We start from the raw sequence: 21,268 nt of genomic DNA, 5'->3' as shown, positions 1-21,268 counted from the left end.
GGCGATCCGAGTAAACAAATCATAAAGGTCGACGTGGAAGGCCTCCTTCGGCAACGATCTCCTTCTGCGAACTTGTCCGTCGATCCGATCTCTCTACGTTTTGCGTGCGTGGCCGGGCTTCGAATAGGAGCGACTCGTGAGAACTGTTTTGGCAGAAAATTCAGCGCGAATGAGGCTTAATGGAAATTAAAATTCGAGTTTACGTTCTTCTCTGCAAGAATTAAGTAGTTTCTGGTCTGGTCCTTGTGTCGGTGCATTTTTCGGAGAGGAGAATCAGGTCGCAAAAATTAAATGGGATTCGGGTGTAACGAGGAAGGGAATATAATACTACGTTGCTTATACGTTAGGAAGAATCGAAGAACGTCGAGTCACAAGCACGAAGTGTGATATGATACTTAGACTTAATAGGAAGCTCCACGTTCATCTACAGCTTTCCTAAAAATATAAAACTTGGAAAATGAAGCGTGACAAGGACCCCAGAGGAGCCTTTGCGCGGATCCATAACTTTCCGTCAAAAATTGAGGGTGCCAGTAATGCGCGATCCGGTGCCTGACCTAAAATTCCTGGGTAATTCATCCTCCCTCCGGGGTGTGCTCCGGCGGTTGCCCTGTTCAAACACGGGTCGACGAGCAAAAAAGAGGAGGACCCGGCCGAAAACAGTCGGAATCACTGTTCGGAGGTTCGAGAATCGCGTCGAAGTCGAGTCGGGCGAGCGGAACGGGCCCCGGTGTATTCCAATTTACCGTCGCGATACCAGCCCGCGAAGGAGAGAAGAAGCGTACGCGGAACGATCGATAAATCGGTTTCCACGGCGCGTATCCGATATCCTGCTCGCGATGGAGGGAGGCTCGTACGCGGCGCAACCAGGGTGCGGGCCCGATTAACACGTTGTTTGTATAGGGGAATGTATAATAACAGGTTGCGCCGTCGGCATAGGTACCCATTTGTATCTGTAGGAGGGCATCTCGGGTTCTCATCCCGCGGAAGGATAAGAGGTGGACCGAACATGGAGAACACGAAGGGAGAACGAGAGAGAACGCGCGAGATCGGAGAGAGACGGGATCTGGCCGAAGAAAGGCGATACGTTTCAGGAAGAGGATCGAGAGAATTTCCTTGGAAAAATGAGAACACTGTGGAGCCTAAGTTAGCGTCATATTTTGAGGGAGGGCTTCTGTGTCTATTTGCACATACGATGTTTGGTAGCCACACGATTCTGCTTATTATTATTCTTCCAACAGTTTACAAGTGTATAATCATAATAATTATAACAGAATAACAATAAGCAAGATTGTAAGGCTAATAATGTTCGTATACATGCATTTACAGTGGTCATCGTGTCTATTACACTTTCTCCAACGACATTTGCTCCACCATTTACAAAACAGGGATTTCTCTTCGCGTCTGACTCTCGTCGCTCTATCGAATTCCCTCTATCGTTCATCGTCACTCCCGTTACGATCTACCGGCACTAAATGGTGGAAAAGTCCACAAGGATCGCCGAGAGTAAGAGAGAGCGATATCTGCGTTGCATCGACGATGCACCACGGCTCCGTGGTCCCTCGATGCACCTGGTGCTCATCGTCTCGATCTCTCAGCCGCCCCAGGGCCCACCTCCTCTCCCCCTACCGCCTTACGGTCATCTTCGGGATAGCCCGTAACTGCCGCTACCCTCGTAAGCGTCGATCCTGGTCCCGAGCGCGCACGAAACGCCCTGAAAATCCACCGCGAACCGTTCCCCGGATCGATCTGGATCCCGATCCATCGCGGATAAGCGGCTCGCACGCCGCCGCGAATCCCCGTGCATTATGAAAAGCCTCGGCCCCCCTCGTAACTCGCGAGGCCCGTGTAGCTGGCGGGCGTCTTCGGTCGGACGTTACGAGGCGTCGTTACCGCGCGAGGGACGGACCACCCTCCCCTCATTTCCTCCGCGAACTTTCCTGTTTTACAGCCTAGACCGGGCATCGTGAAATTGAATTACTCGCGGCTGGGTCTCCTTGGAATCGGCGCGGGTTATCGGACCGCATCTGGAGCGAGGGGCGGGAAATACTCTTCTTCTGTTGCTGGAAACGGGGATCGCGTTGTAGAGGTGATCGAAAAATTCCAAGCACGGGGGGGATGGGAATAGTCGTGGAACTTTTCATGTAGGGTAGTGGTCTCTAGCACATAGTCTGGCTACTTAAGGATGGGTTCGTAACTCGGTAAGCGGCGGAGAGACATCTGGGGAAGTAATGCGGTGGAATTTTTTGTTTATATCAATGTATTGGGTTAACCACTTCCCGTACCATTTAGCTCGACGAAACCGAGGCCGGGAACTCATGTTTATGTTTGGCCCGACTGTTTGTTTACGAGCCCGTCTCGTGATATTCACGTTTGGGCCAAAATCTTCATCGCGAGTCGGACTCGTCAAAGTACGGCAAAGGGTTAACGTGTCCAAAGTCTATTGGAAGGATACGCCGATGTAGACGGAATCGTTTGCTTATGTTTTAATTACATCGCAAGGGATCTTTACACCTTCGTTCTTCCAACATCTTCGCGAAACATTGACGCTCTCGTCTCTCCAAAAAATGTTTGACAATCGATAAAAGTGAAGTGTCACTAAGAATAGACCTCATTACCGATGCAGACGTCCCGATACCTTCCACCGCCTATCGACGCCAGCCGCGACGTTCCCGTCGTCGACAAAAAAAAAAAAAATTCGCCGCAATCAGAAAACCTGGCTCTGCCAAACGACGATATATACACACGTACATACACACACAATCCCTGGCCACCGCGTTCTGTGTCGGGGCACCCTTTCTCATCCCCTCGAATTCCTCGGAATTCCGCGGCTGGTGACTGGCGGTGGCGACCGCGTGCGCTTCGCGATAAGCTCCTCCAACCGGCACCAACACCCTCCAACCGAAAACCACCACGAACCAGCCACTTGCTCACCGTCGTCCTGGAGGCGCTCTCCACCCCCACCGCGAAAGTTTTCAGAGGGGGTGGTGTGCATCGTTCGCCACGATCGATCTCAGCGCATCGCGGATTCGTTATCTTTATCCCGCGCGAACGTCGTCATATATCTGATCGGACTCCCGCGAGTTCTCCTTCTGGTTTTGGGGTAACCGTGACGGCGGGGGCGGAGGTAGGCGAGGGGGTTATTTTAAAACGATCCGGAGGATTTCGGTTGCCAGCTTATTTATGGTCGCGCGAAGGCCTGGTATGAGCTGTCTTATCTACAACCTACCGATAATCGCTCGGTTTTTGCCGGAACGTCAGGCCCGGTTAGCTTTCGTGCCTGGACGAGTTTTCGAGCGGAGCGTGGAAAGGGGAGAAACGGTTTTGAAAACGCCACGGGATCCGTTTAGGCGAGTTTTATCGCGGCCTATAATTGCACCGTTTTTGGGAAACTTTTGGGTCGTTCCGTGATCGAACGAGTTTGGTTCGAGCCATTCGGATAGCATTGGGGCGTCGAGTGCTCCGGGGATCCACCCCTTCGTGCCCACGTTCAGTTAGGGGGAACGGCGTTTCTTTCTTGGGAGGGATAGCGTCGGTGGATGTGTGTTTTGGCTCCTTTTGGTTATTGTCGATAATGGGTTGTATGATAGAGGCGATTATTCGAGCGCGGAGAGCGGATGGAATTTGATCTTCATTTATCGCTATTTTAATGAAAATATATGGGGTTCTTGACGTATAAATAACGAATCCTTTAAATGTCAATTATTAAGACAGTATATTTGTATATTAAAACCGATATAGAAATTAAAATTTGTGAACTAAAATTCATCCCTCCGGAGTTTGGAAACTCAAAATAATAACTAAAAAAATGTATCGATCCTGGATTTTGCATCTCATCGTAGAGAATAAAACTATTATTTCCGTCTACGGATCGCTGTAATTCGCTCCAAGTGTCGTTTCCCCCATTACATGCGCGGAATGGTCCCGTATCAATCTGAAAAATAAAATCCGAAGAGAATATGGCGCCGCGAGCACGAGACCCTCCCGCTCCGGGGGAGGGTTTATCTTCGAACTCGGCTCATCGGCTCCTCTGCTTCATGCAGCGATGTCCTTTATCGAATGTTCGGCATGTCCCAGAAGCATTACCGTGGCCCCGGTTGATTGATATACAAAGTTGACAAAGTGCGGTACGTCGGTTGTCTACGTCGTGCTCGTCGTCTTCGGTATCGAGGTAATGACGCGGCAACCGTATCTCACCATTGTACCGCGATGTGCCTCTCCGTTCCGTATCTTTTTCCGGAAGAGGATTCCGCGGCTCATCCGCGAAACGACTACCCCCGTGATTTATCGCGGACGTCCACGGAGGAGGGTTAAAACCAAACGGAACGTTGTTAATTCGCGATTGGCAAGCGTTCGATTTCTACCGTTTGGTTGGATATATTCGGTAGGCTTGTAACTCGCAGGAAATACGGTGCTGGCAGAGAGGAGTATTAGGTTGTTTAACGAATAATTGTAGCTGGCAGACATTTCAGGAGGTTGGCGAAGTGGTTATGGAGAGTTAGGCCGATCGCACACGGCGCAACCGATTTGAAATTGGTGTTGCAAACCGTTTGCGCTCTTTGTTTTACTTACTCCACTATCTTTGTTTTACCTAGATCCACGCTCGCATGCAACTAGTTTCAGAGTGATTTGAAACTGATCGGTTGCGCCCGTGTGCGATCGACCTTAGGTGGTTCGGTGAAATAGATGAAGGAGGGTTGACAGATTGAAAACTGTTGGTATGTTCTTCTTAAGAAGATTTGTCTACGTGAACCTAATTGCAAGGTTGGTAACATCTCCGAAATTACGAGAGCATTGTTTCGCCGAATCACGTTGAACTATACAACACCTTGTTTATTATTTTTTTCGAACTCGCTTTTTCGAACACGCAACGCAATTCAGCTCGTCGAATGAACGCAATAAAAATAATTTCGCGAAAGTGCGCGCCGATCTCGATCCTGCTCGTGCAAGGATGCCGGGACCCAGACTCTGCGCCTAACGCAATAAATCGTCGTGTACACCCGCAACGCGATGCATCTGGCCGTACGCTGTGTCGAAGCGTGATCTGAAAAGGTAAATTGGCTCCCGAGGGGGTGTACGATGCTTTCCCTACTTAACGATCGTCAAAATTTACGCGTCCTTATCGGCGATCTCGCGTTCCTGCGCGTTCACGCGCACACAAACAAGATGTCGGTGGGTACACCTACACGTGTACGCTCTCGCGACCCGGTTCTTTCACGCCCCGCGCAAACGAGAGAAATAAGAGAGGAAGAGACGCAGCATTTCCTTATCTCCAGTAACGACTGCTCGTTATTAATCGGCGCCCGCTGTTCCGAGATACCGTACCCCCTGCCCCTACCCCTTTGGTTCACTTGCATCGTGGCCCCTTCGAATCGCGCGCACTTCCATCACAAGGGTGGCGTGTACGTGTATCGCGCGTTCAAATTCAGAATCAGCGCCTCTAAAAAAAACCCTGTATACAAAGTTTCATCCAAATCCAATCACTTTTCGCATTTAGCTCCGCTATATTGGATCCGCCATTTTGAATGTTTAAATTCCGAGTTCAGATTTGAATTCAGCGATACCAAAATACATAGACTACGCGATGATAATATAATATTTAACAAAATCCAAGCAAACGAAGCCAAATCAATCGAATACTTTTACTTTTCACGGTAAATTTCCAACGTCTTCTTTTTAATAAAGGATGCAATTTAATGGTAAAGCTCTATGTTTACCAAAAATTGCGTTTCATTCGAGAGATAAGTCTTCTTTTCCGAGTTTCTCGGCCTCTCATTCCCCCATGCCCCGCGACGCCATTTTCCTATTGAGTCGCGATACCGGGAGAAATCGGCAATGCATGTGCGTCTCGCCTCTGGTACACAGGATGATTTATTATTTTTATCTCGCCACGGCTTCTCGCCTGGGCTACCACGAAGAAGGCGTCCAGGGAGGAATGGAGGGGTGCGAAGATTGGAACGGGCAAAGATGTTCTGATCGAGGGAGAATCATTTTGCCCAATGAAATTCGAAACTGCCGATGGAATTTTTTGTCGTACATCAGAGAAGAAACCGTCGTCGATGATTTTCTTTATCTCAATTTACAACAGGCTGCCATTTCAGACCTCACATTTTTATCGTTACTACGATATATTCTCTATGAAATTTATTTTCTATTGTCTTTAAGAACCTCTTTCTGTATACTGCGTTAGAATCTTTTAGAACATTTTTCTTCAAACTAGTTGTGCATTAGCTTCTTATACTACTTAGTGATCTAACCTGTTACACTCTAGGCTGAACTAAACAAATCATCAAAAGATATTTAGAAATTATTTTCTTGCGCTTAAGATTACTATTTATATCTTTCTATTAACTAATTGAGATCTCGTTCGATTCATTTTTTTTTAGGACCTCTAACTCCTTTTAATCGCACTCGTGTTTGCGCTTGTTTCATTATCGCAGACTTTTTCTTATCGGTCTTTTGGTTACATCGCAAGTTCCTAAATAATATCAATTACTACTTTATGAGATATCTCATAGGAAGTAGTTGCACGGGGTGGAAAGCGGCTGTAACAGGCTAACGGATAAAAAATAGGGGCGAGTTAGAAGAGCATTCCTCCAGGAAATACGACGGAATACGTGGAAGCTGTAATCGTGCGGAATCGCGTCGCGGCGAGCGGTTAAGCGCGATCGCGTCGCATTAGCCCCCCTGACGGAGGGAAACGTACGGTGGCGTGCAAAACTGGCCGATAAGTCGTCGTCGACGGTCGTCGATTCGGCGGCTGGTTGGCTCGCGCCGGTTATCTTCAGACGCGGTTGCAATTGCCCGCTAACTAACGGCTCGATGAAAACCTCGTCGTCGTCGCGGATCCCACGGGCATATTTCTCCGTCGACGTAGGGGAAAAAAAACCAACGGCGGTTGAAATCGTCGCGATAACGCGCGAAATGCAGCCCTTTATTAAGCTCCGTTTAGTAAAATGGCCGAATGGCGTAGGTATGAGGAAAGAGCCGAGTTTGGGCATTCAAATATGAGTTGGCATCTATTAGCGATCTGTGCAAAAGGGATCGAACTCGCTGCTGCGTGCTTTTTGACACAGGTCTGTGAAACAAACGACAGCCGAACAGTTGAAAAAGAAAAACGGAGTCTGTTGACAGCTTGTATAGAAATATAGTAAAGAGAATAATAAAAGTAATTTGGTGTGTACTTAAGTTAAAAATTTCAACTATTTCTTCTACAACCCTTGTATCCAAGAAATCTTACAGTAGGGCAAGAGGGATAAATTCAGGGAGAGAGGAATCGGTACATTTAATTCTGAATGAATTTGGGAGGATGACAGACGTCCGCTCTGATCGATGCCATTTAAGGGGGCTAAGGCTCTTCCTAAAGAGTTCCTTTCTAAGGTTCTGCTTCAGTCGCGCGGGAAATTTATTTACAAAGAACTCGAGAAGGGTGAGAAACTTCCTGTTGACTTCTTTCATTGGAGGGGGAGAAGTTGGTAATCCCAGGAAGTGTTCAAAGAATGCTGGAGGTAGCGATCTATCGTTAAGTTTCGAGAGGCGTGAGAGTCCATGAACAGAACGTTAGGAGCGATTCATTCGCAAAGAATTTGGAGAAAGAGGACAAAGTCGCTACCTTGGCAGTCTACTTGGGGACCCCCGGCTATGATACCTGGCATTCTTTAAACACTTGTCGCGTTGTCTACGAAGTTCTTGAATAGTAGCAACTTGAATCGAAGAATTTATTGTAATTTATTCGCCAGCTTATCGCGAATGGGTTGCTCGTCGAAAGTTTCTCACGATTAATGTCTTCGATGAATATTTATTCTGAACCGTGATTGTTATTAATATTTAAGCGTTGCTAAGTATTACTATACAGGGTGAGGCAGCTAAACCCTGAGGTAGCTCACTCTGTACAGTAAACAAAGCCTTAACTGTTCAAACTGTTCAAATAACTACATCAGATTCGGTTGCGTTTGCCCGTTAACGCCTCGACGATGACCTCGCCGCCATCTTTGCCGATCCTCGGACGTATTTCTCCGCGGTAGGATGGTAAAAAGCTACCAGTCGTTGGAATTGTCGCGATAACGCGCGAATTATAACCCTTTATTAAGCTTCGTTTAATAAAATCGCGAAGGCTGAATTAAGGAGGACAAGTAGGACCGAGAGAGCCGGAAGGGGGGTAGATCCTTGAAATTATGCGACACCCGTACCCGGTATCAATAATCGATTAATATCACCGGTTAAATACGATTCTGGGCCGTTACCGTCCGATAAGTGCTCGATAACCAGGCCCAGGGGGTGGGAGAAGGAGTTGTGGAGCCGTTAACTAACGACTCGATGAAAAGCTCGTCGCCGACGGAGCTTCCGACCAGATAGGCCCTCCCCCGGATAGATATTAGGGAGGGGCCGGGGAGCGCGTGGCTGCCGTTAAATTCTCTGCTTGATCGCTAAGAAATTACCCTAGGATGTACGACTCCCGGCGAGGACCCCTTCGCGGTCTTACTCTTTTCAGAGAAAAAACTTGCACCTCTTCTCAGGACAGAGTAAATCGAGGAAATCTTAAGATTTAAGTCCACCGGTGAAAGAAATCACGTATAGGCAACGTGTTGGGGTGCGAGTAGCTCGCAGAGGGTGGACGATCTTAATAGTTTCCGAAATATTGGACCACGTAAAGAAAAGAAAGAGAAAGATTGACTAGGTACTAGCCCAGATCTAACGGAAAGGAAGTCGGACGCTCCGGCACAGGAAAAATTAAAGAGAGCGGGCTCATTACGGGTAATCAATAATCGATACATTATCGGTACGCTCGCAGGAGGCGGTGGAAGGCAGCCAGGAGGGGCTAGCAGCTCATCTCCGCGGCGGCGGCCTGTGGGGAGGGAGTCTCCTGTTCGACGGGGATGTTCGGGGGTTCCCGATTTACACAAGTATATTGAATTTATTGAGATGAGCCTAGGGATAGCGGCCAGGAGGATATTAGCTGCCTACCAACCGCCCCGACGTTTCATACGATCCGTCCTCCCTCATCCCTTTCGCGCCGCGTTTCAACCCCCGACGGCCGCGCCAACTCACGCTCCTTTCGCCCTCCTCTATCGACGCTCAGCCTCGGCTACGTCGTCCTCGCGCATTTATTAAGATCGCGGGGCTGATTTATGCCAGCCGATAGGAGGCGGCTGACGGCGGGCGGTTGGAGGGGAGGGGTGGGTGTGGGTGTGGGATTCAATGCGATTCAAAGCAAATCTAATATCGACTCGGGCGTCGATTATCGGCGGACGACGAGACGAGGTCGCGCTCCGAGCGATCTTGGCGAGTACAATTCGAATCCTGTTCGCTAGGGGATGCTTTGTGTACTCTAGGTGAACTGGAAAACCAGGACTGACTTCGGGAGGGATGGGGGTTGTTTTACCGGAATGGGTTAATTTTATTTTTGAATTGGAAAGTTTGCGAAGAACTTTTATTTAGCAGGAGATATGTTTGCACGGGTCCATCTGCAACAATACTGCGAAAAGTATCAAATTTTTCTGGGATTCTTTTTAAGGTGAAACAAATTTAGAAATCATTCGATAAACAAAATCCGTGAGCTCTTTTTAGAAGCTTACTCAAACATTCCACGAATAAACAGAGTTACCTTACTAATAGATCTGTCTCTGTCTGTTACAGGTAAGTCTTCCTCGACTCGCAACGAAAGCTACCGATTCCATTCCTCCAGATCTCACTTTCACCGTAAGTTAAACTATCCAGATTAACAGTTTCGTTCGGCGTATCTATAACAATATTTTCTTAAGTAGCTTCGGCATCGGAGAGGATTTTGAAATACCGATTCGCGCAATGTCGACGCAATTTCGTTGAATTTTATCTGAGATTTTTCGAAGCACGCGGTGACCGACGCGAGGCGTCGACGTCGCGACGATCCTCGGGGGTAATCGGTGCGGGCAGGCCGAGGAGTCCTGCAGATTCTGCGGCTCTGCGGGAGCGATTCCAGCCGTTCTTATCTTCAGCGGCCAGCCGAGGTTCTACAACTTAACCCTTCCAAGCCAACACGGTGCAGAGATTACCTTTGCAACCCCGTTCGCTTTACCGCTCTTTCCTGGCCACTCTCAATCCGACGCCACGTCTGAGCTTTCTCAAACGGAAACGTTCCACTTTTCCATTCGTCCTCGAATTCAGGAGGAATCCAAACTTTATTGGGACTCTGCAATCGCTTGTTCTAAGAATTTTATTTATCATCGAAGCGTATTTTCTCGAATTAATAATAAAGGGAATTTTTGGTCCAAAGATGCTCGAGTTGCGAATATTCATTATAACGATCGTCGCAGTTTCTTGAAATATTTATTTTATCTGCGATAATTATGAGAAAATTATTATACGATCAATCGAATCTAATTTATGAAATCGAAGACTGACCAGGTCGAAAATTTGATCGTTCGAGAATCGAACGTGTATTTTCGGAAAAGCTGTCGACCGCGAAGCAAGACGAGCGATAAGGATCGAAATAAATTCCGGTTGCTCGCGTCGATGCGACTTTGATCGGGCAAACATATTTTTCTCGCATCCTCCCGCGGCTGAAAAGGGGGATGCGTGCATGATTGAAAAGGAGCTTCGGTGACAAGGAGCTGCCTGGGCCCGATAAGCCACTGGATAAGGGAACGTCGACGAATATGAATATGAAAATGGGGTGGAAGATAGTCTCCCAGGCTCGTTCTTTTCTCCGCTTTATGCGACGCGGAATGCGGCAATCTCTTTGCTGTCTACAACGAAACGCTGTCTTCAATTATAAGCTCTGCAAAACTATTAAGAAATAATAACAATGAATTCTAGTAATCCGCTGCAGTGCGAGTAATTAGCTCTATGTTAACGTAGTAAATGCATTCTTGAAACGAAGAATCGATACGTTTATTTATTTATATAAAATAGTCTCTAGAACCGCTATTCTAAATCGAACAATTCGAAAAAGAAACCGTCTGGGAGCCATCGGCGAAAGTCGCGAAAGCTGAACGTACCGCTAAAAAGTTTCGACGTATATATTTTTATCAACCTCAACGCTCCCCGTTGAACAATTGGTCTCCGTAACCCCGTAAAGGGAGCAGCTGGCAGTTTAAAAGTGGAGCGCCCGAAAATTATCGAAATCTTTGCCAAGGAAACCCTCCCGACTGCTTGTAATCCCCGTCCCAGCAAACTCCTGGCTGTGTCTCGCGGCGCCGAGACGAGGGCTCGGAGATTCGGACGCGCGGGGGTGGTATTTAGATATTCTAATGGCCGCCTGATAACAAGACGCCACGGCGCACGAGATAAAGACGACGCCCCCGTCGAGGACGCGACGCTGGGCGTCGCTGATAACGCCGAGCACCGCTCGTTGTTTACGTGTACGGCGTTGCATGCACGTGAGGTAAGTACGTCTCGCGGTCCGCGTCGGTGTGCGTGTGCACACGTGCATTCAGCCGCGATTATTGGTGCAGCGAATATTAATGAAACGATTATGGCGAGACCAGCGCCGAAAAAGCCCGTCGCGAGACGCATATCCTGCCCGTTCCCGTTGTCGTCTTTATCTCGTGAAATTTACCCTCGCCTGACAAGTTTCGATGGGAATTACAGGAGTTTCGCGCGCGGGGGGTTGTTCTCGATTGTGGGATACGAATCTGTAGCAGGGAACGAACTAAAAAGGTTCGACGAACGAGTCTTGTACAGGCTTTGCTTTCCGAGTCGCGGGGAATTGAATAGCACGTCGCGTCGTAGGTTTGGTAACAATTTTTGATATCGTACCAATCGAGATATTATATCACGAGTTGTAACGTAAAGCATTCGTGCGAGTCAGAAATCTATAAATTTCAGAATCTTGTGAATTAATGCACTCGACTCGCGAGAGTAGTTCGATATTGGGAGGAGGGATCCGTAAATTAAAGATGCGCGGTAAACGAGAGAACGCTAATGCCTAGAGGTCACCGACGAAAGGAAAAAAAAAAAGGAAACGCAGAAGAGCAAGAAAAAGCCCACGCTCTCGGGGTAATGGCTCCTCGCTGATAACAATTTTAATGGTTCGTTTAGCGTTCAAACGGTTGTCAACCGTTTAGCGTGTAAATGCAAAACGCGTTTATACTCTGGACATTTTATGGGGAACACCGTTTTGCATTAAATCGGTCATCTTTATTGGAACCTGAATGTCCTCTAAATAATGATAAATAAGGCTGAGATGCTCCCACATAAATGCTTCCACCCGTAGCAGACCTGACTTCTTTGAAGTTTCAATTACATTATTAATTTCATTATTGATTTCCATAATTCAATTCACCATAAAGAATTGATTCGAAGCTCACATTACCATAACTTTCCAAGGTAGCGTTATAGTAGGTGAAAGCTATTCCCAGGTTATAAACTCAAGTCAATCCTATTAATAGAACTACATACAATTTATTCCTGGCTGTTTTTACTTCAGAAAATTTCATCAATAATTCTCGCACTAGAAATCCCTTCGCGGATGTTCCTCCCCGCCATGAAACTCCCAACCGCATCCCACGGTCTCGTTCTCGATTACGGTCACTTAAAATTCAATAACCCCGTCCACACGTTGCGAGGCAGGACTCGAGATGGAAATCTAGGAGCTCCAAGTCCAACGAAAGATCGAGATCCCCGAGTCGCGGGGTAAGGTTCTCCGATATCGATCGTAAAGTCGCGGTGGTATCTCGCGTTCGACTTTTCCAGGGTTTCGGTGTCCCTTATCGTTCGCGGCGCGAAGGAATCGGCGCGCTATCGGAGCCAGCGGAGCCTCCAGGCGTCTCTGATTACCAATAGCGATCGTCCACCCGCGATCCAGTTACCAGAGCGTATCCCCTTGGCCGAGTCACGGAGTCACGTGCAAACCGGACGCGCAGGATCGAGGGTCCTCGACAAAGGACCCTCCACCCACCACCGTCGCGCACTCTGTCCCTCTGTCCTTCTCCCCCTTTCGCCAGGACTCGGATTAAAGCCTCCGTGCACACCCACGTGCAGCCGGAACGACGTGTGCACACGCTCAGGCTCTGGAATAAAGTCCGTGGCTCGAACGTGTTGAACTTATCCACCGCTCGGTGTCCGGCCGTAGATATGTTAATCAGGCACGGTGGTGCAAAGCGATCCAAAGGAGTGGACGATAGTTGCGTGCCCGGCATCCCGAAGTTGGCCGACTATAATTATAAATCAGCCTCCCTTATGCTAATGTCTCTGTCTCCGGGCTCTCGAGTCCTTTCGGCGGGCGCGTGTGTAAGTCGATCTCCAATTAGGCCGCGATACGCGACTTCGGGAGTTACGGCTCGCGGGCTACCAGCCAGAGCAGCCCGTGAAAACGCGCCCAATGCTCGCTGCTCCATTTTTTTTTTTTATCGAAGGCTCCCCGTGACGGTCCAGGCTCTTCCGGATTGCGCGCACGGGACCCGGAGAGTATTTTTGGGGAGGACTGGGGGTCGCTGATGTCTTAATCTTAAGCTACGGCGTGGGGCCCGAGGTCAGGTTGGAGAATTGGAGGTTTGTCGATACGATTGCTACTGTTTGAGTCGCATTTAGAGTCGAGACGTTTTGGATTTGGAGCGTTTCTGCGTATCGATCGGGGAATTTTATCTTTGCGTTTTGAAGTGGCAACGAAAAGGATGCACAGTCAGTTCTAAAAGTGTTCGTACCCTCTATGTCTATCGAAGAAATTTGTCTGAATTAAATAATAGGTTTCATGTTACTATATATTTATTTGTTTATAATTAAAAATATGTTTGAAAACATCAAAGCTATCATTGAATTTAAACAAGTAAACATAAAAGGTAAGATGAACATAAAAGGTACGAGTAACTATGGGACTGACTGTAGGTGATTCGATGAGGAAGTCTAGAGACGTGTCTGAGTAAAGATTCTCTTATGAGAATCAAAGGTTCTCCATAAAGTCGTACGAACGATTACCCCGCGAAAAATGGGGATGCTGGCATTCCCAACGACCTAATTCGCCTTTTAATCGCGATCGGACAGGACGGTGGTCCTTGGACGGCGAAGTTCTCGCAGCAGTCGACTTCGAGGCTGACTGCAGCCTGGGGATGGCGAACGAGGGGGGTGTCGGGTACCGTAGGGGTGGCTCGACAGCCGAAGCTATGCGGATCGGGCTTATCTCGAACTCGCAGACGCGTCGCAATCGATATATCTCGCGGAGACTCTTCTCGATAGGTGACTACTCCCCCGACATCCGCGCGTAGAACGCCCACGCCTGGGCTTTCTCGCTCTTTGCTCGCGCCGGTGCGAGCGAGAGACGTCTTCCGCGTGTGTGTATGTGTGTAAAGCTCGAAGAGACGCAGACACGGTCCCCGGGTCGTCCTGCTCGCTCGAACCGCTGCAGAAAAGATCAATTTTAGATTCGCAGCGATTTATAACTTCCTCTAATATGGCATCGATATGATCTCTCTTCCTAGCCTGTCTCTGTCTGTCTCTGTCGCCCCTTTCTCACCCTCTCGGGGCTTGTTTCCCACCTTCTTCTCTCCGTCTATCCAACGCTCTTGCACTCTTTCTCCGTCTGTCGCTGGCCCGTGTGCGCGCTTCGCCCTCGAAGCTCGTGGATCTTCGAAGACCGCTTTCCGCGCGAGCGACCAGGCATTCGGTTCCTCCCCGTGGATTATTTGTTTCCATATTCCGGGGTGGCGTTAGGCCGAGCGCCTACGGATTCACTAGCTGAAAATGGCTTTCATTCGATGGATTTACCCCCATTCCGGGATTCCTTCGGAATCCTTGGACCAGCTGACTACGGAAATAGATCCCGGAATCGAATTTGGAACACAGGAGGACCCGTTACGCTGAACACGGGGGATTTCCGTCTTACTCTCTCGCGTCCGAATCGTTTGACCCTCCGCGATGCCCGGCTGATGGTTCGGAGGTTTCAATTGACCGTTGATTGGAGTCTTCTAACGCGAGAGTACTATTGTTACCTCGGGATCGCTAGACTCGTACCGTAATCGAGCTCCTGAAGGCAAGTTGAAAGGTGAGAGGGCCTCTTGAAAATAAAGTCAACCAGATCCAAAGACATTCTGGTTCAACGTTTTCCGCGCCAAGCCGTTTTTGCTCGACATTAGATCGGGGAAGTTTATGCGCAATAAATATGTAACATCCATATATATAACAATATCTCATTACATCATAAACCTATAAGTAGTTAGCTTATTTAGAACAGTTATCACATCGTGTACCACTTGTGCTTCATTCTTTTGGCGGAAGTATATGTTTTCAGCGAATTAAATAAATACGTCTGCGTATAGCACCGGTGGCGATGAAACGTGTTAACTTTCCAAAAAAATTTCTCCACCTAAATATCTGCCATCTCCCAACGGAGATTCGTCTAATCGACCCCTCCTCTGATCGCGTCTACCAAGAAGAAATAATAGCAAAACAACGACGACCAATCGCCACGATCGATCAAGAACGAAACGAGTTTTACGTCAAAGCAGGGAGTAGCGGCCGCGGGAACGAAAAAAAAAAAAAGAAGAGGAATCGGAGAAAGATGCATACGAGGCTCGAATGGTAAGAGAGTGGCAATTCTTATCGCAATCGGGCATCATCGTAATCTCGTGACAAAGAGTTTCATTGGAAAGGAACGTTCAGGGGACGAGGGTCCCGGGCTTAAATTAATTTGGGACTCGAAACCGAGGCCTGTCCGGTTCCACGCGGGCCGGGTACAACTTAATTGGACGCAGAAACTGGTCCTTCGGTGGGCGAAAGGGCTCGCGGGCAGGAAGGAAGGATCCGGGCATGCGCCTCGGAAGAGGAGAATTTTAATTGGCGGCAATTTGTCGTGTCCCGAGGGTGGAATCCCCCGGGGTTGAGGCGGCTACTTAGCTTCAGCCGAATGACCACTTTGTACGCCGTCAGAGGAGTCATTTCGAAGCGCTTCGGTGATGAAACTTGTTCCACCGCGGCGTCGTCCGCTTCCTCGGGGAACGTTTTTCTCTCTTTATCGTATCGCGTCACGCGTTCGTGCATTTTTCCCGCGTTCAGCGGATTCCTCGGGCCTCCGGCATTTATTCTCGAGGATGAGGACCTTTCAGTATCTCTAGAGATTGAAAGCGAAATACTGGCGGAGTATGGAAGAGCTCTGATGGGACTCTGGCATATTCGTTAGCAAGGATGTTATCAAGAATTTTAATCGTGTTTATGGAAGGTCGAAGGTCGAAGACATCTGATGGTTACTTTTGATTGGTTTGTCTGGAAAGACTGAATATATCAAAATGGTTGAAGAGAAATAATATGTGTACATCCCTTGAAAAGTGGAAAGGTTATGAAATAAAATGGTACTTATATAATTCGATAAATACATATCAAATAAATGAATCGATAAATATTTGAATGTGCCTTTGACTTTTTCTTTAAAATTGCCACGAACTTTCTGGACACCCTAATAACTGTAACAGAGAACAACTTGGTAATAGTTAATAGTAGGAAAAAATGGCATTTTGTATCGAGTTTAAATGTTGCATACATGGAAACACACTTCTGGCTATGGCGTGGATTAGGACACCTTTGATGTCATAAAGATTACTACTTTCTTCGAGTCACTGAAATTGATATTTCGTCGCTTTCCCTCTATAACCAAATTCGTAACGAACAGAACGAAATCACCGTCCCTTACTTCCGACAATCAGAAACAATCACAATGCCAAGTCTACTAGCAAGCACCACGCGTGCTCCATTTTCCCGGAACAGATGGTACCACCTAATGAATACCTTCCCTAGAGGACAGTCTCGAATTCAGAGCAACGGTTAGCTCGTGGCAAAAAGTGTCGTCTAACTTGCGCGTCCCCGCCCCTCCAGGCTCTCGATATTCAATTAAGAATTTGCATACGCGCATGCATCTCCATTAAAGGGACCCCGAAAGCGCTAAACGCGACTCTCCCCGCGACGCTCGAAATTCGCCTCTGTAAATTTGCTCGGTCGATAAACTATGCCCACCGACGGTGCAACGAAATGTAAAAAAGAGCGCAGAAAAGCCAAGCGTTTCAGCTCCCACGAAACGATTAAGGGGAACGAGTCGCGTCCGAATAAATTATCTCCCCTCCCCTCGCGGCCAGGATCGAATAAATTAATAATTAAGACGGAGCGCGTTCCACGAGGATGCGGCGGCGTTATATAGGGTTGCTTGCGAGACGACTACCGCGCTCCTGTAATTACACGCGCGAAATTCGGCGTACTCGCGGACGAGAGCGGAGCGAGAAGCCTGTCATCGGCACGTTCGACTCGTGGTGGCTGGCATTAATTGCACGACGGGACGCGATCGTGCACGGAATTCGCGTGAAAACGTGATGGATCGTCGTCCTGCTGGAAGTCGTCGCGACGTCGTGACCGAGACACGAGTCATCCGTGGAATATAATGAGCCGGACGGCGTCGGCGATCCCTATCGCCTGATCCTGCTTCCTCCTTTGTTGCTGGACATCTTGGAATCCAGCTCTTTGGAATTTTTTCCAAGGATTTTCGAGGACTCGTTTTGGATGAAATCCGAAAGTGCACCGAAAGGAGACTGTGACGCGATTGTTTGTGTATTTGGGGTGTTAAACAAATGAAATCATGACTAGCTTCTGTGGAAGCAGACGTTCCTGGTACACGCGGTGTTCATGTTCTCGAAGACGACCCTGCTTCCGCTCTATCTTTGTACATCTGATGAAACGCGTGTGTTTTATTCTTTCGCTGACACGGAGATAGTCGTCGCTGATTAGGAAAAACAGGTCTTCCTCCTGGCGGCTGTACACGTTCCGGAATTTAGATTTGGCGCTAAGGGATTCGCAAAACGACGGGTGCGACAGAGGAAGAAATAGAGCAGCGAACGATGTATAAATGTATCGTAACAAATATTAAACAGGAAATTTAAATACAGACTGCATGCGTGTTTGCTCGCTATCAGATCCCTCATTATCGGCTTCTTTTTGCACGCGTTTCCATATCAAACTTTTCCACGTTTGTTTTTCTCTATCTCTCGACTCCACTCGATGATTCAATGCACGCCACATCGCAGAAACTCGAGGATGATGTTCTGCTGCAGTTATCGGAGCGATAATTGAAGCGAAGTATATTTTCTCCGCACTCGACAATCTTGAGAGATGAATTATGTTTGGATGGAAAGAACCATGACTCGTTCTTGGATCAAGTATGGAATTTAAATGCTATTATTAATGTAAGGTTTTCATTATAATATGTAGGATCAGAATGATTACGATAGGAGGATGCAACCAAAGGTAATTTTTAGATCTATTGAACGATCTTGAGAGACTAGGAACACTTGAAACGATGGACAATTATTAATAAAGTTACCGTGTGTCGAAAAAGGGCAAAGTACTTTTCCTTTGATTAAAGGACATAGAAACTTGGTGTGCCACGGTCTAGTACAATATCTCCTATTTAACTATTGAACTCGTCACAACATTTAGTTACCTCAAATAATGTATCATCGATTAAAATTGTAACGGAGTTGCGTATTATTTCATTACCGCAGCGATGTGTCAAATTGAAGGAAACACAGAGGAGATTGCATAACGTTAACCAAAGCGAAATTATACGTTGCGGAAACGGCGTTACTCAAGTGGATACAAATGAGTCTTTTCCACTTGCTCCAACACGAAATTGCCGCATTCGAGGCTACTTTTGAAGTACGTTGCAGCAGCAATCAGCCCGCATTAAAATTCGCGCACTTCGCCAAAAAACCCTCTTTAACTGCGACCTATCGAGAGTCGCGACATGCAACGCGCAAAATTATGGGGTTGCGCGCTTCCACCCGGTTGCGACTGTTTGTTTCGTATTTATTCAAGCCTGGCAAAGTAATTCGACTTTTAATCGGGAGAAATATCAACTTACAATTTGGAATAATCGGAGGATCAAAGAATAGTGATTTCCCTTTGCGATGTAGGACGAAATAGTTAAACGCGATAAAGATCGAATATTTTATCGTGACTGGGTCCACGTGACTGGAACTCTAATGTCACAAGTTATAGATACGAAAATGCTGGACCTTTTAACTTCGATTAAATTTACTTTCAACGTAATCTACATTTATAACTCTTAGCATTCCGAACGTTCCCTACGAGAGGACATCGTAAGTCTGACAAATTTCGTTAGCGACGTCAACGCTTCAAGAAAGCTACAAGAATTTATAATCAATTCTGATAATATCAAAAAAAGGTACGTTTCCAATGTTAGACTGTTTTCTGTAACGCGATTCCTGTTCGCGCATTTTGCAACGAGATAGGGCAGAATGCAAAGAGCCAATATAATATATCATAAATTCTTTTCAAGCAGAGGAAGCAAGTGTTCTCAGAGCGGCCAAGCGAGATCCTTGCGCGATCACTTTTCACCAGTATCGAGAGAATTAACATAGACTTAAAAAAGTAATGACAGGTTGGCGAACCATTCCGAGTAGCTTACCCGGGGCCTTTGAATTCAGCCCCGTCGTACGGACCACCCAAAAGGAGCGACTCTTATCGATCGGATCTAAAGTATCTTTCAAACACCGCACTAACTCACCTCGCGAGGAATCATAAAATAGCAACGAACTGATAGATTTCGTGGAACTCGTCGAAGCCCCGCGTCTCGGGGTCCGCCGGAGGCGATGCCCATAAATAACCCCGCGTCGCTGGTTTAACCCCTGCGCCAAACGCGACCGTAATTAATCCCCAAAAATTCGAGGCGATCCGAATCGCAACGAGTGTCTCTCGCACCAGCCAATTATTACCCATTACACCGCGCCGTGGTTCGCTCGGCTACCCTCTGCTTTGGCGTCGTTACGATTAAGGAAACGATTGCGTAATCACCGTTCCGCCGTGACAATCCGCCGCTAATAAATTCGTACGCCTCTTTAACGGTGAGTCCAAGACGGACCTGTTCGTGGCGTGCGTGCGTCGGGCCGCGTGCGAACGCCGCGCCGATCGGTATTCATTACGTTAATATCACGTCATCCGTGGCATATCCTGTAATCAAGCGGCTCGCGCCGGCCCAGTCAGTCTGGCCACCCCCTGGAGCGAGGAGCTGCCAACCCAGCGGTGTGTTATTAGAAGAGCATCCACCGGGAAAGGCAGACCGAGTAATACGGTAGTGAGGCTCATTGAGATTTATGGTGGACCGTCTCTAACCGCACCTGCTCGTTACGCCTCGCGTTCGCTAAACGTCCGTGGTTCCCCTTCGACGAACGCGACCGCGAAACCTGCTAGGGACACACTCATCTCGCGTGGAAGCGTTAACAGGCGGCAGCTGGGTACGGAGATGTGGAAATTCGCGATTTGGACGTTGACAGGTGTCGAGCATCGATGACCGGACACAAGGTGATAGACCACCTTAAAGGTATAAGAAGCTACGTGGCGTGGTACACAGCCACTTAAAGGAGAAAGCGTACGCCACCTACTTCACTCTCGCGAAGTAAAACCCCGTCCATTGGGGTAAACTCCGCGGGAGTTGAAGAGCGCCTATTTTTGACCGAACATAAGCGAATAAACAGGTGTCGAGCATCGTAGCGTCGCGCTCTCGTACCCAGGAACGAGGAGTCGAGACCCTTTGTTCCTTCCTTTGGATGTTGTTGATCGTGGAGTCGAGGCGGAGTAATTACAACTTCACCTGAAACGTACGTCATCCCGTCGAGGGGGCAGGGCAATTCGTCGAAGAAAAGCACGTCGGCCGTGTTGCTTTCCGTAAGTTATTCCGCTCGGTCGAGAGTGTCTCCAGCGGCTCTCCCGCGATCGTCCCCGATCGAGAGCACCGGAGAGAATCGACTATTTATGAGCCGCTGGAAACCGGCTCGCATGCGCGTCGACGTTACCGAGATACCTCAAACACGCGCCCCCTCTCATACGTGGCGTGCGTATATCAGAGTTCCCGCATCTGTCGCGCTTCCCGCGGTGAAAGGAAGAACGCCGCGTAGAGTTCAGGACAGTTTCGCCTTGCTCGCGGCGACGGCGATCGGGACGGAACAACTTGCCATGTTTGGCGGAGGTGGACTCTTCCTTCGTTTTCCATCCTCCTCCTTCCCCTGCCTCCCCTCGCGCGGACGGCCTCGAGGTACCGCGGGTTCTTTGCTTTTTATTTCTCTTACGTTGCATTCCCGGCCCATTAGTTATCGACGAGTTATTACCCGACGCGAGCACGCGCTTTGCATCCACCGTGGATCGTCCCGCGCGATCGAAATAGGGAAACGTCGTCAGGCGGAGTCGGCGGAGGCCTGCGGTTCGTCGCGATCGCTATCGAGCGCGATAAGTATGGACCGCGGTGATTTTTGTCGGGACGCAGGGTGATTATTTTGGGAATTTTCTGGGGACGTCGGGTGGAAAC

At 48.2% G+C, this 21,268-nt stretch overlaps 1 protein-coding gene across 4 annotated transcripts in view; it reads left to right on the top strand.

Annotated features, from left to right (window-relative positions):
* Positions 1-21,268, top strand: part of LOC128878661 (zinc finger protein ush) — a 201,909-nt gene that overhangs the window by 146,537 nt on the left and 34,104 nt on the right. The window contains exon 2 of one of the 4 annotated variants that reach the window (XM_054127029.1): positions 9,634-9,696. The exons of the other annotated variants lie outside the window; for them this stretch is intronic. Within the exon in view, the coding sequence (XP_053983004.1) occupies positions 9,634-9,696 (63 nt within the window). The remainder of the gene's footprint in view (positions 1-9,633; positions 9,697-21,268) is intronic. 4 annotated transcript variants of the gene reach the window in all.

Source organism: Hylaeus volcanicus, chromosome 6, assembly GCF_026283585.1.
Source record: "Hylaeus volcanicus isolate JK05 chromosome 6, UHH_iyHylVolc1.0_haploid, whole genome shotgun sequence".
In the NCBI taxonomy this organism is placed as follows: domain Eukaryota; kingdom Metazoa; phylum Arthropoda; class Insecta; order Hymenoptera; family Colletidae; genus Hylaeus; species Hylaeus volcanicus.
This window is presented reverse-complemented; position numbering and strand designations above follow the sequence as displayed.